General features: G+C 33.0%; 1 protein-coding gene across 2 annotated transcripts in view; it reads right to left on the reverse strand.

Annotated features, from left to right (window-relative positions):
* Nucleotides 1–17,079, reverse strand: part of LOC150097553 (uncharacterized) — a 93,505-nt gene that overhangs the window by 15,409 nt on the left and 61,017 nt on the right. The window contains exon 4 of one of the 2 annotated variants that reach the window (XM_090407157.1): nucleotides 11,405–11,628. In XM_090407157.1, coding sequence (XP_090263283.1) covers nucleotides 11,405–11,628 — 224 coding nt within the window. Of the gene's footprint in view, nucleotides 1–11,404; nucleotides 11,632–17,079 lie in introns of both variants that reach the window. The other variant, XM_090407156.1, reaches the window with a different exon arrangement.

A 17,079-nucleotide genomic window follows, 5' to 3' on the forward strand; every position in this document is an offset into this window, starting at 1 on the left:
TATTTCTAAAAATAATTAATTCATTGTAAAATTCAGATTCATCAATATCTGTATTTAATTTTTGATACAGGTGTTTGCAGCAAAATTTTAATTCATTTTCTGTCATGTTTCGTATTAATTTCATATCATAAAGAAATCTAAATGATTTTTCGTGAATTTCATACAATTCAAATCTTTTTTTTTGACAGATTGTAGAGCAGTATCTAAAATTACAAAAAAGAAATTTATCCTAAAATTATCTTTGTTATCACCAATGTGTAATTCAGCAGACGTTTCATAATCAAAAAATACTTTTCTTCGACATACTTGACTTTCTTTAAATTTAATTTCTATTTCGAATAGATTTGACAGTTCTTTAGCAATCTCAAAACAGCTATCAAATCCTGACATTCTCTGCTCTTCAAAGTACTGCACTAACTCTTTAATATGCTTAGTTGCTACGTCTATGGGAATTTTTGTATTTTGTAATACTTTACTTACTAAATTAACTTTTGACAAAAGCTAATACCAAATTACAAGGCTTAGTATAAACTCAAATGAATCTATTTGTTCATATATTTGTTCATATATTGAAACCACTTCTACTTTGATAGTATTATCTGATGCAGTTTTAAATAATTCTTTTAGTGCATTTAAAATTTCTGGAATTTGAAAACGTACAGCTCTAACTGATTCTATTCTACATTCCCATCTTGTATCACATAACGGTTTTGGAGTTAATTGTTTAACAAATTTCTTTAATATGTCCCAACGTGAAGTTGAGGCAGCAAATAATGTATATATTTTTTGTATAACATTAAAAAAATTTATTGCTATAATTTATGATTTTGTGACATCCCTTAAAATCAAATTTAAATTATGCAGGCGCAAGGAGTATAAAATGCCTTTGCGTTTTCATTTAAAATGTAAGCACGGACTCCCTTATATACTCCTTTCATATTCGCTCCGTTATCATATCCTTGCCCTCTACAATCTGACAATTTAAGATTTAATTTATTCAAATGTGATTTAATATTTTCATATATACCTTTACCAGTAGTGTCATTAGTTGTTAAAAACGTCATAAAGTGTTCAGGAATTTCAATATCTGCTTCAAATATATGTAAAAATCTAAAAATTACTGAAATTTGCTCCTGATGACTAACATCAGGAGTACAATCGAGAATTATTGAATAGTACTTTGCCTGTCATATCATATTTACAATATTTTGTTGAATTTTGGTTTATCAACAATTAATTCATTTTGCATAAGGGGTGATAGATACGAATTTTGTTTCTTACCTATAATTTTTTTCCCCAACATCGCATTAAATGATCTTTTAAAAGTGGATCAAATTCTGCAATTAATTCTATGATTCCAAAAAAATTACCATTATGGGCTGTGTACAACGTATCAAAATTACCTCTAAAAGCTAAATTATGTTTGGATAAATAAAGAATTGCTGCTACTATTCGTCTTAAAACATTTCCTAACTGTTCTGCTTCAAATTTTATGACATTTTGATTTGTCTGATCAATTGTATTGTAATTTTTTAAATTACATTCCATTTGTGTTCATGAATACATGCATTTCATGTGCACTGAATTTCGTTTGTGCGACTTTAATCTTTCACTTACTTGTCACCAGTCAGAAAAGTCATTATTAGATAAAAAATTATCATCAGAAGAAAATAATTTGCAACAAATAGAGTTGGAAGAGTTTGAATATACAAGTCATCTTCTGCTTTGCTTCTCTCTATTTGCAATTGTCCTAACATAATTAGCTGTGAAAAAACACCTCTTGTTGTCATCTTTTGGAGACGGTGGACCCAAGTTTTACAGTTTGTGTTAGTGTTACGTTGTTCAAAATTTTGGGCCACGTTGCTGGATCATCAATAGTAAATAGTTCACTTTCCTCTGGTGTCTCAGTTTTAGGATCTTCAATACTCACTGTTTGATCAAACGCGTCATGTTCTCCGCTTCCTTTGAGTATTTCAGAACTCTCATTATTAATTAATGTTGAGGCCGAAGAACTGTTTGTAGTTATTTCAGAACTCCCGTTATCAACTGATATATCTGAACAAATATATGAGTTCGACTTCATAAATTTAAACAGTGAATTTCTATAACGTTCCTCGCTTCTTTTTCTTGTTTTCGCTTTCGTTTTTTCATGCCCACTTGGATATTTTCTTCCATAATAATCTCTCTCTCGACTAGTCATACTCTAGAATTAAATACGATAGATTTAATTATAAAATAAGTTAATAAATTAAAACAAAATTACTTACCTGATAAATAAAATATATCTAAAATAGATAATATTAGAAAATAAATAAATCTAACATAGATTGAAAACTGCTATTGAAGAAAAATTCTGATGTCGGATAACCTAAAACCAATTTACAAAATATATTTTTTAAGATGTTTTGCAAGTAATGTCATAAAAAATTACGTGTATATACTTACTTGTTCATAAAATCATAACTAAAATCAAAAAACTCCTTAAAATTATTAAAAACACCTGTTTTAAAATGCATTTCTCCCTATTTAACACTATGTTGTACGATATTGTTATACAGTGGAACCTCGGTTGTCGAACACCTCTGTTCTCGAACAATTCGGTTCCCGAACATATTTTCTGAACAAAAAACGTCCCGGTTTCCGAACAGACAAATGGCAACCATGTGCTCCGCATGCTTAGCTGTAAGGCAGGAAAGCGTCAGTTACGCGGCAGCTTTCGTTCAGCGCAGACACCTGCTCGAATTTACAGTGAGTTTTCTCGATTTTCTTTATGTTTTGTTGTTGTTTTTTACATAAATTATTATTAATTAAGCCACCATGGGACCGCAGAAGAATAGTGATAGCAGCAAAGCGAAAAAAAAAGTTGATAAAACCACCACGATAGAGATGAAAAAAGAAATCATATCCAAACATGAAAATGGCATTCGTGTCTCGGATCTTGCTATGCAGTTCAGTATGGCGAAATCAACGATCTGTACAATACTCAAAATTAAAGAGGCGATCGATTTTCGTCTATATATTTTATCTATTTATTGTGTTTATTCTTTTTATGTGAGATTTTATGCATTTTCATTATGTTTGTATACGATCTTATGCATGAGGTACTGTTGTCAAAGTTTAAATAAACAATCATCTGGGGTTCAGGAACAGATTAATCCATTTTACATTAATTCTTATGGGAAAATGGTTTCAGTTTTCGAACAATTCGGTTTCCAAACCGCCTTCGGAAACGAATTAAGTTCGACAACCGAGGTTCCACTGTATATCTTAGAGTAATTTCAAATACTACCGCTCTAGCGCTACAATCTTATTTCGCTTACTGTAACAACAATAGTTGGTTGTAAAATTATATACATATATTTTTCTATATAATAATATTTTTTATATAATAATTACAATATTAATTTATATAATAATTAAAAAAATATTAATTGATTTTCTTTTTTCAATTTTTTGTGCTTTGAGGAGGCCCTGTGCCACCACACAGTTCGCACACCCACGAATGAGTTTAAGGAAAGGTAGTATCACAGCTATTATGGCTGCCCTTGAAGGGTCCTTGACTCCCTAGAGGTCTCAGATAATAATAATGATAATAATATTGTTGTGAGAGAGGATAATGGGAAATTTTGTAAATATATCTGCCTGAGTGAGTGGGTTTGCTGTATACTGAGGAGAGATTACCATTAGGAAGCATGTTATCTAGGTATGTATTATAGTTTCCTTTGCTACTATAAACTGAATTCTAGAGATAGATAGACTACTGAGGTGATAGAAGAAAGAGTAACGTGTCTGGAACATGATACCAAATAGTGTCCAAAAAGTCTAGAATCATGAAAAATATTTCTTTATAAATAATATTAATTACATACTCAATATGTTTTCTTTCAACCTTCAGACATATTTGCAGACAAAAAAAAAAAGTGTTTCTTTGTATTCAACTGAGCATATCAGGATTGTGAATTTTTACTCCCCTTATGTATCCAGACTTATTGGACTACTGGATTTTGAAGGATAAAGCAGCTGTAGAAAGAGTGCAAAGAAGCCTCTCTTTCATCCCTTCTATCTAGCTAGAAGCCAGATAGAAGGGATGAGAGAAGCCAAGTTAAGAGCTTGTTTTTCAAAATCTTCCATGAAAAAAAATTGACGGCCCATAGTCATACCCTCTATCTGTTTTAAATTTTGTTCTTCCAAGAGAGAGATACCCCTTTACTCCATTAAGCCTCCAACATGGGATACAATATCTCAATACAAACATTAATGATGTGCACCACCACTTACAGGTGTCAAAAGCAGATCTGTTATTCAGTACTGAACCCCAACTGGTACCATCTACATTTTCACCTCAGCTATTCCACTATCTAATTTATCTATTAGATAGTGGAATATCTAATATTTAAGAGATTTAAGATTTACATAGATCATTATGCATGATCTATGTAACATCGCATAATGCCTTCTATAAGAAGGGTCAAACGTGATTTTTTTTTTTTCCAGATTTGATCCATGCTAAAGATTACTAAAAATCTTGAATCTCCTCTACATGATGTGCTCTGGTTCAAGAATTCCTTGCCTCACCCTGTTGCCTTCATCTGCTGCTTTACTGCTCTCCTAATTCAGATAACTAGCCTGACTGCTTTGATTATTTATCTTTGAGAAATGATTTCATACAGTGTAATTACACAAACTATCTTCCGTGGAGCCAACATAGATGTTATTTTATTTATTTTTATTTAAAAATTTGTCTAATGTAAATGTTAGCTCTCCTCTTAGGAACAATGTCCATAATCTTGTCTACATCCTTTAATATCAAGTCCTATGACAAAAGTGCTAACTGGCATGACCTCCAGGATTTCTATGCCTCTCTTCCATTGTCCAATTATTGTTTTTACTCTGACCAAATAACCAAAATAATCCTTTCTGGAGTGTGATAAATTTTATCTTGGACTGCTTTACTGCAGATGCTGGCAACTGTGGCAAAGTAGTCTAAGATAAAATTCAGCACACATTCAACAGCTCAAACAAAAATCTCAGCTTCTCACTTAGCCCACACTATAGCCTGAAACAACCATAAAACATTCATCAACAAATTCAAAGTAGACTTCATAAGGACTGAATGCAAAGAGCTTGGATCTTGCTTTCAGGTCTCTCACTCCTTATTTCCACCCATTCCATTACTCTTTCTCTCTCTCTCTCACACACACACAGCCTACTGGTATTAAGGTAACATCACCTAAAGAAATACATCAGAAAAATCCTCAATAGTTTTGAAATAAGTTTCTTCGTCCAAATAGTATCCCTCCCTCCTTTCCAGTGGAAAGAAGAACTGATAATTATAATCCATAAGAAAAGAGATCTCACTAGAAGTGAGAATTAAAGGGGAATTAGCCTACTGTCAGTACCTGCAAAAATTTTCTGTAGAAATATTAATAAATAAGATTAAAAATGAAGTAGTGAAGATATGATGCCATGAACACATCGGTTTTATAACAGATGGGAGTATAGTGCATCACACTTTTACTTTAAGGAACATCAGTAAACGAAGCACAGAATTTAGAATATCCATTATACCTAAATTTGATAGATTTTGCTAAACAATTTGACAGTATTCACAGAAAAACAGTATAGTTTATATTAAATAATATATAACATTTTCAGGAGCATCTTTCAAACACCATTCATACTCTACTGTCAACCTCACTCCAAGCTGAATCTGCAAGATATATTCCTTCCAAAAGCCTGAGGATTTTTCTCATCCTCAGTAGTGGTGACAGCTTGAGTAAAAGTATTTCTTCAATAACATGTCTTGAAGACAGCAATAATCCTAGTCCATGGGTTGCAGGAGTGACATGGTATTCACTGAATGTGTTAATGGGATAACTGTCTTAAGTATGAGTAGTCATAAGTTGAGCACCAACTGTATTCTCAAAAGTATGGAGGTCATTAATGAGCAGCTCCTTTACTACTTGAATACCTACCAATTAATTAGCAATTATCAATATGAAATCTGCCACTCATTCTATAGCAGATATTGTTAACTTTACACCTCTGGGCACAAACCATGGAAAAATTTTAGAGAAATGCTCAAGTGATTACACTTAATATTTCCAAAGCATCTGAACAACACATGAAAACATTTTAATCCAAGTTGTAACTTATGGATCTTACCCCCCCCCCCCCATAATGGAATTGCCAGCTTTCTCTCTGATCATTCACTGTGTGTCATGGTGGATAGCACAAATTTCATTATATTTTTCTTTCATGAATATATCATGCTGGATTTCACACTATTTTATGAAGAAGAAAATAATCATTCTTTTCTTCAGTTGGATCCCTGGCTTTCTCTATTTACAGAAGTATGTGTAGGTAGATACATTCATGTATCTACCTATATGTGTAGGTAGATACATTCACCAACAATCACCCCCCCCCCCAAACAATATGGGATTATAAAAATCCTATATAACAGGGCAAATTTAATCAGTTCAGATAACAATGCCCTAACTACTGAACTTAACCATATTCTTAACACCCTCGTAGCCAATGGCCAACCCTCCAACAAATATTAAAACCAATTAACCACAACCTCCCCTTCCCTTTCATAATGAAGATTACTCTAAATCAGGGGTTCTCAACCCTATGCCCGCGAGCACCATGGCGCCCGTCGACCAATTTGTGTGTGCCCGCCGCTGTTCAACCGTGTGCCGTATAGTTTGAAATAATCACACAACAATTCATGGCATGCTATATGATGCATGCATTAATGACACGATGAGTATTAAACGCATACAATGTAAAATAGACACACATTCGAAGTTGTTCATTCCAGTTCAAGAAGAATTGGAATATCATCATATTCTTCTAATTATGAAGCACTGGCCAAAGAAATGCAATGCCAAAGATCACACTAACTTACATATATATATATATTAAATTTTTATATAATGTAAACTTTTAAGTAATAAAACATTTGATTATAATGTAAACTTTGTATGTATTCATTTAACAAAAGAATTCAAAAAATTTGCTTGAAAAAAATAGATGGTGCCCGTCGCCCTACTGGTATTTTAGAATGTGCTCTAGGAAACAAAAAGGTTGGGGGACCCCTGCTCTAAATCTATCACCGTTCCTTATATCTGGGGTACTTCTGAAAAGCTAACAAAAATTCCAAAAAAATATGACCTGACAACTTGTTACAAACCATATAAAAAATTGGCATCTCTTATCTGCTCCACCAAAGACCAGCCACTTCCTCCAGACCTACATGGAGTATACCAGGTCCCTTGTAGTTGCAAACTTTCCTACTATGGCAAAACAGGCAGGACAGCTAATATCAGAATATCTGAACATAAGGACTATATCCAGTTCCACCAATACAGCCACTCAGGACTTGCTGACCATGCTTTGGACACTCACCACAAAGTATGCTGGAAGAAAGCCACTTTACTATACTGCAGCAAGTATAAATATGAGAGATTATTCCTGGAATCAACCTCAGCTCTAAAATACTCCCACACCTCAACAAATTTGAATGCATGAGATTGCCCCAAATATGGGAAGCTTGCATTCTAAGAACATCAGCCCAACAGCCAAGACAACCTAATTTAGCCCACTTGGGAGGCACCTTTAGGACTCTAGGACCGAGTTCAGTTGTTTTCTGCAGCCATATTTGATCAGTGTTAGTGCCTGCATGCACATATCATTATTTTGTGATCCCTGAAGATGGTAATGTAACATTACCGAAATACAGGAAGCATTAATTAAAGTTTTTAATTAATATTCTAGTGTATGTTGTCTTTCCCTAAAATGGCAGTTACCTAAACGAAAGTTATGGGAAGAATACGGAATATAAATATCATAAAGGTAACAAAATGCTCTTTTTTTGCTATTGATTAGAAATGAAAGAAAGAGTACAACATAGAAATCACAAATGATAAAGGTAAAAAATTCACAACAAACATACAAAGACATTTATTTATTTATTTAGCTGCTAATATTTCACCGGTTTTAACAAGCAGCATTTCCATAAAGACAAACAGTTTGTCACACTATGCAAAGTAACAATCAGTTATTAGTGGGAAGAATGGTTTAAAATTATTACATACAAGATAAAGAACTAAAATGTTAATTTGGTGGCACTTACTGTTGGATAAAGAGAAGTTTACAAATATTAAAATCATTCTTAAAATGACTATCTACCAGATTTTTAGCAAATTAATACAGCCACACTTGTTGAGATTTGGGAAATATAACTTAACTTCTATGCAGCACTTCAGTTTTTTTTCCCCCCCCTCATCCAATTCTAAGGAAAGGGGCATCTAAAGCATGATATACCAGTCCTAACAAAACAGTAAGCCGTTTCACAAGTACAGGACACTTCATAACCTCTTGGATGCAATAATGGATAGAGGTTGTCTCCTTAGAGTTAAGTGTTGCAAGTCTGATATATAGTTTGAATGTACCTGGAGCTTATATTTATTAAGCACTCTGGATATCTTTTCAAATGAGCCTGGTCTGTGTGTGGGGGGGGGGGAAGCATTTATTGCTTTATCTGTTTTTCTGGGGATTATAGACACTGGCTAAAAATGTGTGGCAAAGGTATGCATGTTCAGTGCTAAGAGCAGTATCTCTGGAATAGATAGTCCTGACTCTCTGTGTGTTAGTGTTTTTAATATAATGTATACTATTGGGTGATGATATGATTGTGTAAATATCTTTCAATATGAGTTGGCTTTCTATAAACAGAAAAGTAATCTACATAGTGCATTCATAACAGTCAAATCACTAGTTAAAGGTTGAGATGAGTTTAATTTTTTTTTGGGAGGGGGGAGGGATTATTGCTATCCTACTCAATTGTTTATATGTATTTTTCATTTCCATGTGAAATAATCAGCATGTACTATAAATATGAATAATTTGATTATGTTTTTTAAGGGGGTAAGGATGCTATGAGACTATCAAATTAAGGGTCTTGGTTAGTGGCATTAGTAAATAGTGGAGTAATATCAACTGCAACACACAAATGTTTTTTCAGCATATAGCATCCCAGTGATATATGACTCTCACATAGCACTGTGCCACAAAGTTTCTGATTAATTTAGAGGAAAGAGGACAGAATAAAATAAATCCTCTGATGCCTTATTTCCCAAAGAGTATATGGAACTCTTTGGGAAATAAGTGGAGACCATTAGCTATCAATAATGAAGCCCATGGTTATCCATGATCTTAGAGGTACCAAGGCAAAAGTACAGCAGACACAGCAAGGTTTAGGGTTATCTCGTGACCCTAAACTGTAAGACTTGTAATATTGTCTGAAATAGTGCGAGTTATATATTTTTTTTCTGAGTTGCACGGTTAAAAAACTCAAGTTTCTGAGAGGAAACCTCTAGTTGTCTGTACCAAAGATTACCATAACCCAAAATATGCAGGAAAAAAGCCTTCAAAAAGTTCCATTAATTGTCAACCAGAATTGAACTTATCTATAATCATCTTTCTCTGGAAGTCTAGCATTATAGTACAAAAAAACAATGCCATAAGGCTATGTAGGTATAATGAGATGGAACTAATATAAAAAAAATGCATTTACTAATATAATCAAAACTGCAGTCAGCATACCAAATGAACTATTGTTGGATCGTCCTTCCTGTCTTTTGATCCGCCATCTTGCTTTAACGTTGTTCTTATTAAAGTTAATTAATCTCATGTTGATTACTAATCCGAATATAGGGAAATTTCTATTATACTGCACCACCCTATATTCAGATTAGTCTATGCAAAATAGTGTAATCAAATATTAATTAACTTTAGCAGTCTAATGTTTACATATAGGCCGAATTTTACATTAACATTTTAGATTCCCGCTAAGTCCGATAATTTTATGGACGGTGCAGTGGAAAAGAATCAAGCTAACAACAAATTGAAATCAATAAAACAAAACATTTAATTCAAGGTTATATAATATATACATAAGCATACTTTGGATACAAGATAATGCAAAATTAACTCAGTTCAACTACACATAACATTCACTTAACTTTCGGTATTAAATACTGAGCTTCAAAATCTAATTTCTCCCTAATAGGCAAAGATAGTTCTAAAGTTCTTTACCACTGAAATTCACAGCAAATATTTTAACAAATGTATTCTTTATCTATCCCTTAGTCAGAAATCACATAGCTCAGTCAAGAGATAGTTATTATCTTAAGGGGGGAAGACTATTAATCTTCTAGCTTCAGCTAACTTCAGCATAAATACCACAGTTAATATTACGATTTAAAGAAAGAGATAACTCGTATAACTTCACTCTAAAATGCTATAAAGTACTACTGTTCTTACCGGAATAAATCTTTGCACATTTTATTCACTGAGGCACACTTAAAACTTTGGATAATTAACACACTTGAGCTACACATTTCAAAAGTAATCTTCTGTTATATTGCACTAGAAAATCTACTTATTCCCCATATACTACCTTACAATAGAATCAGCTTTCATTTATCTTCCTTGAAAACTCTGGAACACAACAATAACTTCAGAATTCCATATCAATATTCTGAGTTGTCAATTTACATTTCGATCCTTCGTAATCTGATTACAGCACTTAATTCTTTGTACTACAGCCTCTTATTTAACTCCGTGCTGCCAATAAATTATTTCCTCATCTCTATTGTACTCTATTGTACTATTGAATTGATATGTACTGGATGGTCAAAACTTGTTTTCACCATCCAGTTCATATCAATTCCATCTCGCATCCATAACTCATGCACTACTACGCTCGCGCCTTCTATTTTTAACTCCGTCTCCATGACAACAATTAGAGCAGTTATAAAAAAAAAGGATATTTTTCAATTCAAATAATTTATAAATAAATAAAATGAACACAAATTCTTCTACTATTAATATAGGAATAATTAAAACAATCTGAACGTTATTTTTATACAGAGTCCTTTCTATTATTAATACATATCTTAGATTAAATAATTAAATAAAAAAAACTCAAAGATAATTATATGAATAATAGTTTATAACAAGAGATTTACATTAAATAATATCTACAGATGTATCCTTTGATATGGTGGATTATGTTGGATTCTGAAAGGAGTATTAATAATTTTAATTTCTCTCTTCATTCAGAATCCAACACTATATTATCCACTTTATTTTTACTGTAATACCAGTAAGATACAGATGATATTCTCTCTCTCTCTCTCTCCCCCCCTCACTGTAACAAATCCAATATCCCTAATAAAGCCCTATAAGGCACAATGCTGTTCTAAAGAAAATTCACTGTAGCAAACTATTCATTACAAGTTTTTCCTGAGGCCCTTCAAGTTTACTATAGCAAGAGTTGACTGTGTTTTAATACCAAAGTACTAGTAATTTCTAAGTTTAAAAATAATTTTACCTTTTTCCAAGGCTTCTCAGTTGTAGTAACTGCTACAGTCACAGGAGTTGTTGTGGTGGTCATAACAGCAGTGCTGGTAGCAATGGTGGTGGTGGTGGTGGTAGAAGTAGTAGTAGTAGTACTACTACTACTACTAGAAGTAGTTGTAGAAGTAGTAGTAGCTGGAGGAGTGACTGATAGTGTTTTGTGAATATCTGGGCCTGCTATAATTTTAGGTAGATCTACTACTATAAGAAACACAAATGAATAATATAGTGACTATATAAAAATATAAATATACCAATGTAAAAAAAGTACAGGGTTATTCATAAAGAAGGATATACTTTGAAACAGTCATAAAAATAGCAATTTTTGTGTTTAACTGAAAGCGGAATAAATATTACTAAATAAATCAACTCAGAGTTTCAACTTTTATTAATGGAAATGTAACTATAAACCTGCAATGTACCTCTCCATTATGAGTCACATGAAAAATCATGTGACTCATAATGGAGAGATTATGCCGTTGTGCTCAGATACAGTTATCTGGCTTCCATGGAGACAGACAGTGTAAAAAAACAAAAATAAAGATTCATGAAATTACCTTGTGGCTCCACCATGATCTCATAGATCACAATGGAGAGCTCAAGGTCATCCTTAGATGCTGCGTAAGAATCTAGTTAGAAAGTATGTGAGGTCTAGGTTCTTCTCACAGAATGTGTTCAAGGAGATATGACAGATATAGGCAGTGGGTGATCCCTCTGATGAATATTTAGATTCTCTGGAGGAAACTACATAATAATATTCTAATTAAGTAAAACAATATAGATTTTACTGAAGGATACCTTTGACACTGGGGCAAAAATCCTATGCTTGCTAAAATAAAAGTCATTTAAGTAAAATCCATATTTTACTTTCAAATTAAACAAGTAGAACACAAAGCTGGAAGATTCAATAATGAAAACACATGAACCACAAGTACATATTACAAAGTGACAGTCTAAAATACATTAAGATCCTAACTTGACAACTTTAAACAAGAGACCATTAATTAATTTTAAAAAATATAATAAATATTTTTAGAATTATGGAGAAGTACTAGTTACCACAAAAGGGATAATTTCAGTACAGTATTACTTTTATGAAATACCTTAGTCTTCTTCCATAGGATTAAGTATTTGGTGGAGATAGTATGTTCCGCAAGTCCAGACTGTTCAGGACACTATGCTTTACCAAAATACTGCTCTCTGAGGAAGTAAATTACGAGAAGTCTGCCTTCCTTGTTAATAGCGTTACCAAGTCTTATGTCAACAAAATCGCTGAGTTTCCTTGACATCTGTCTCCCGAGAGGTTACCCATCATTTCACCATTTCTTATGTTAAAAGGCATCGCTGAAGATCTAAGTAGTTTGGCCATATCTTCAAGTTTCAAACTGAATGATTTCTACTTTTCTAGAATCTGCGAAAGATAAACTTCAACCTTTAGTACACTCTGGAGTTTATTGAATTCCTTGCTAGTATAGATAATCATAATTTTGGCCAAACTGATAGACTGGCAGCCATGTACTGTGATAAGCATCTAAGACTACATGAATTCCATGAGTTTGAACAGTCAGAACTGAAATTATCCCTTTTATGGGAAATAGTACTCCTCCACACATTTCACAAATAATTTTTTTTTAAATTAATTAATGGTCACTTGTTTAAAGTTGTCTGGTTAGGACAATGTATTTTAGACCAGGTCTAAATCATTTACATATGTAGTTGACGTATTTTTGTTGTTGAACCTTCCAGTTTCTGTTCGACTTGTTTAATTTGAAAGTTATACTGAACACTGAGACATCTTCAGTATGAAAATTCTATACTGGCTAAAATAAAAATATGCAAGTAAAATCAATATTAACTTTTATTTAATTATCATGGCTTATGTTGTAATTTGTCAAGTTATTAATAATATTATAACGCATTCCAAACTTTTGTCAGCTTTTCTCTGGTGATTCCGTTTCATTTCACTATGTGCATACTCAGTATCCTTCAGGCAGTCCCACAGGGAAAAAGCTGCATAGTGTCAAATCTGTTAAATCAAGATACTATTCACTGTTGACCTAGACCAGTGGTGCTCAACCTTTTTGATTATGCGAGCTACTTTTCTATACTAAGTTATTCAGCGATCTACTCTCTTATATAGATCACGTTCCCTCAACCTAATATCTAATTATTTGTTGATTATATATTGATTAAAACTTTATTTGTGTATTTAAAAGTTTATTTATCACTTTTAATTATTTTAATACAACAAATAAAACAAATACATTGGAATAAAATATTTATTTCTCTATTTTGGAAAACCAAAGTTAGAAAAAAACAACAGACTGATTACAAACTCACAAGTTACAGGAAATGCTGGTTGATTAAAAAAAAAGTTAATGGGAAATTTGGCATTGTTTAGACCTCGCAATATTTTCATAGTCAGGTTGATATGAAGAAGTGGCCAATCGAAGACAATCATCCAAATGATCATTTGTAATTTGGTTTCTTAATTTATTTTTTTATGACGTTCATATTTGAAAAAGTGGATTCTGACAAGTATGTCGATCCGAAACTCGACAGAATTTTTCAAGCAATATCAGTTAATATTGGAAATTTTTCATGTATGTACTTCCAAATGACTTCATTGTTTATTGATTTTAAATGTAAGCTATTCTGAATGTTTATTATCTCAAGTTCTACTTCAGCTTGGTTTATATCAAACAGCCCACTAATTTTATTTGAAATTTCTGTGATGTTCAAGTTTTCTTGAAATGGATTATTGATAAAAGATACAATCATTTCAGTTTTATTAAAATCTTTAAATCTTGAATTTATTTCTTCCTCAACTAATTCTATTTCACGAATAAATTCTTTTAAATCACATCGAAGCATTTCTTGATTTTGTTCAAAAAATTTTAATAAATATGGGAGACGTCTAAATTCGCAGTCATTTATATATATTTTTTTAATAAAAGTAAGTATTGTTGGAAACTTTTTATTGAATTTATGGGGAATTGGACACTGACACTTATTTGAGCCTATGCTCCTACAGAAGGTTCTACTAAGATAGAAGTGGAGGAATTTTTTGATGCTTTAGAAAAAGCAACTCACACAGTGAAAAGGAAACGTTGGTCCTTGATGGGGATCTAAACAGCAGAGTAGGAAATGATTGTCAGATATACAAAAATATTTTGGGAAAATTTGGAGAAAAGAGAAAAGCTAATAATAATGGAAAATACATGTTGGATTTCTGCTCAGGACACAGACTGGTTGTTCCTAACACCATGTTCCAACATAAAAATGTGCACAAATTCACATGGAGAGAAGAGGCTAGGAATAAGAAAAGTCTCATTGACTATGTTATTGTTGATAGTGATGTTTTCTCTCTGGTGCAGGACACCAGAGTGTACAGAGGATTTGAAATTGGAAGTGATCACTATTTAGTCTTGAGCAGGATAAAATTGAATTTCATATTGAAAAGAATAACATGTAAGAAAGTTTTAAAGCGAATAAAAGTTGAGCAGCTCTCAGATGTGAACTGTAGACTAAAATACAGAAAGATTATTGAAGAAAAAAATGAAGGAGTTTGAGAACAGGAACCAAAGCTTGGAGATTCAGTGGCAAGCCTTGAAGAAACCCCCGATTGATTCAGCCAGAGAGGTATGTGGTCTGCAAGGATAGAAAAATAGAACTCCATGGTGGACACAGGAAGTTAAAGAGGCAGTGAAGAAAAAGAAGAAAGCATATCAAAAGTTCCTGGAAAATGAGTCAGCTTGTGCTCTTAGAGAATACAGAGACAAATGTAAGACAGCTAAACACTGTAAAACTAGCTATACAAAAGTCATGGGAGGACTTTGGCAAGAACATAGACAATAAATATCAAGAAGGTGGTAAGATATTCTGGAGGTTGTTGAAGAAGCTTAGGAATGGAGGAAAGAGTGCTGTAAAAGGAGTTAGAGATGATAAAAGTAACATGAAAACAGGACAAAAAGATATCCTTGAAGTATGGAGTAATTACTTTGAAAAATTGCTAAATGAAACAAGTAGTGATAGCACATTAGTGGTAAAAAACACTCAACAACATACAGTCAGGAATACATATCCATACTTGAAGTAGAAAAAGCCATCAAAGGCTTGAAATGTGGAAAGGCAGCAGGAATAGACGATAATCGACCAGAAATGTTGAAATATGGTGTGGCTGCATTGCATAGCCTGGATAGAAGGACGAATCCCCGATGATTGGAGTAGAGCTCTAATAGTACCCATATATAAAAAGTGAAATAAAACTGACTGTGAGAATTACAGAGGTATTTCCCTACTGAGTGTTCCTGGCAAGATTATGTAAGCATACTTGAGAAATGGTTGAGAAGAATTGTGGAAGAAAAGCTTGGTGAAAAACAAGCTGGATTCAGGCCAAATAGAAGCTATCTGGATCAGATGTTCACTTTATGACAAATAGTTGAGAAAGCATGGGAATATAACAAAGATCTGTATTTTAGTTTTGTCGATCTGGAAAAGGCATCTGACAAGATGGCAAGAGAGAAGCTATTCAATACGCTACAGTTATATGGTGTCAATGGGACATTATATCAAGTAATACTTAGTCTGTATTTGAGTTGTAAGTCGGCAGTTAGAACTGAAGGCAGTACAGGAAGATGGTTTAATGTTAAATCTGGTGTGAGACAAGGATGTACATTAACCCCTCTGTTATTCATTATCTATATGGATCGCATTATGAAGGAAAGTGGTAATAAACATGATATCAGAATTGGAGATGTTAATGTCAGCTCTTTGTTTTATGCGGACGATGTTATACTTGTAAATAAATCCACTACAAATTTGCAAGAGTCAATGACTAAATTGAATAACTGTTGTAATAGATATGGTGACACACACAATGAAAATAGGTAGAATTGTTGAAAATGTCAATTGTGTTGTGAACAGGGAACTTGTGGAACAAGTAAAACATTTCAGCTACTTAGGCACGATTTTTAGTGAAGATGGTAAATTAAATATGGAAATAGACAACAGAATGAACAAAGCTGGTATGGGAGGAAGTCAACTGAATAAATTCATATGGAATAAGAGAGAAATTAGTCAACAATAACATAGTCAATGAGACTTTTCTTATTCCTAGCCTCTTCTCTCCATGTGAATTTGTGCACATTTTTATGTTGGAACATGGTGTTAGTAATAACCAGTCCATGTCCTGAGCAGAAATCCAACAGATATTTGCCATTATTATTAGCTTTGCTCTTTTCTCCAAATTTTCCCAAAATATTTTTGTATGTCTCACAATCATTTCCTACTCTACTATTTAGATCCACAACAAGGACCAACTTTTCCTTTTTCATTGTGTCAGTTGCTTTTTCTAAAGCCTCAAAAAATTCCTCCACTTCTACCTTAGTAGAACCTTCTGTGGGACCATAGGCACAAATAAGTCTCATTGTCCAGTTCCCCATTCTCATATTTGCCCACATTACTCTACTTGAGACTGACTGCCATTCAAGAAGATTAGCCTCGTATTTTGTGTTGAATACTATGGCTACTCCTTCTTTTCCTTGATTGTTATTGCCTGAATATAACATTTTGTATTTATTGCTCAGAAAGATCTCACCAGTTTTGGTCTTTTTTGTTTCAGTCACCCCTATTATGTCGATCTGGTAC

The sequence above is a fragment of the Typopeltis vanoorti genome, chromosome 17 (genome assembly GCF_054136105.1).
Source record: "Typopeltis vanoorti isolate ZY-2024b chromosome 17, IOZ_Tvanoo_1.0, whole genome shotgun sequence".
In the NCBI taxonomy this organism is placed as follows: Eukaryota; Metazoa; Arthropoda; class Arachnida; order Uropygi; family Thelyphonidae; genus Typopeltis; species Typopeltis vanoorti.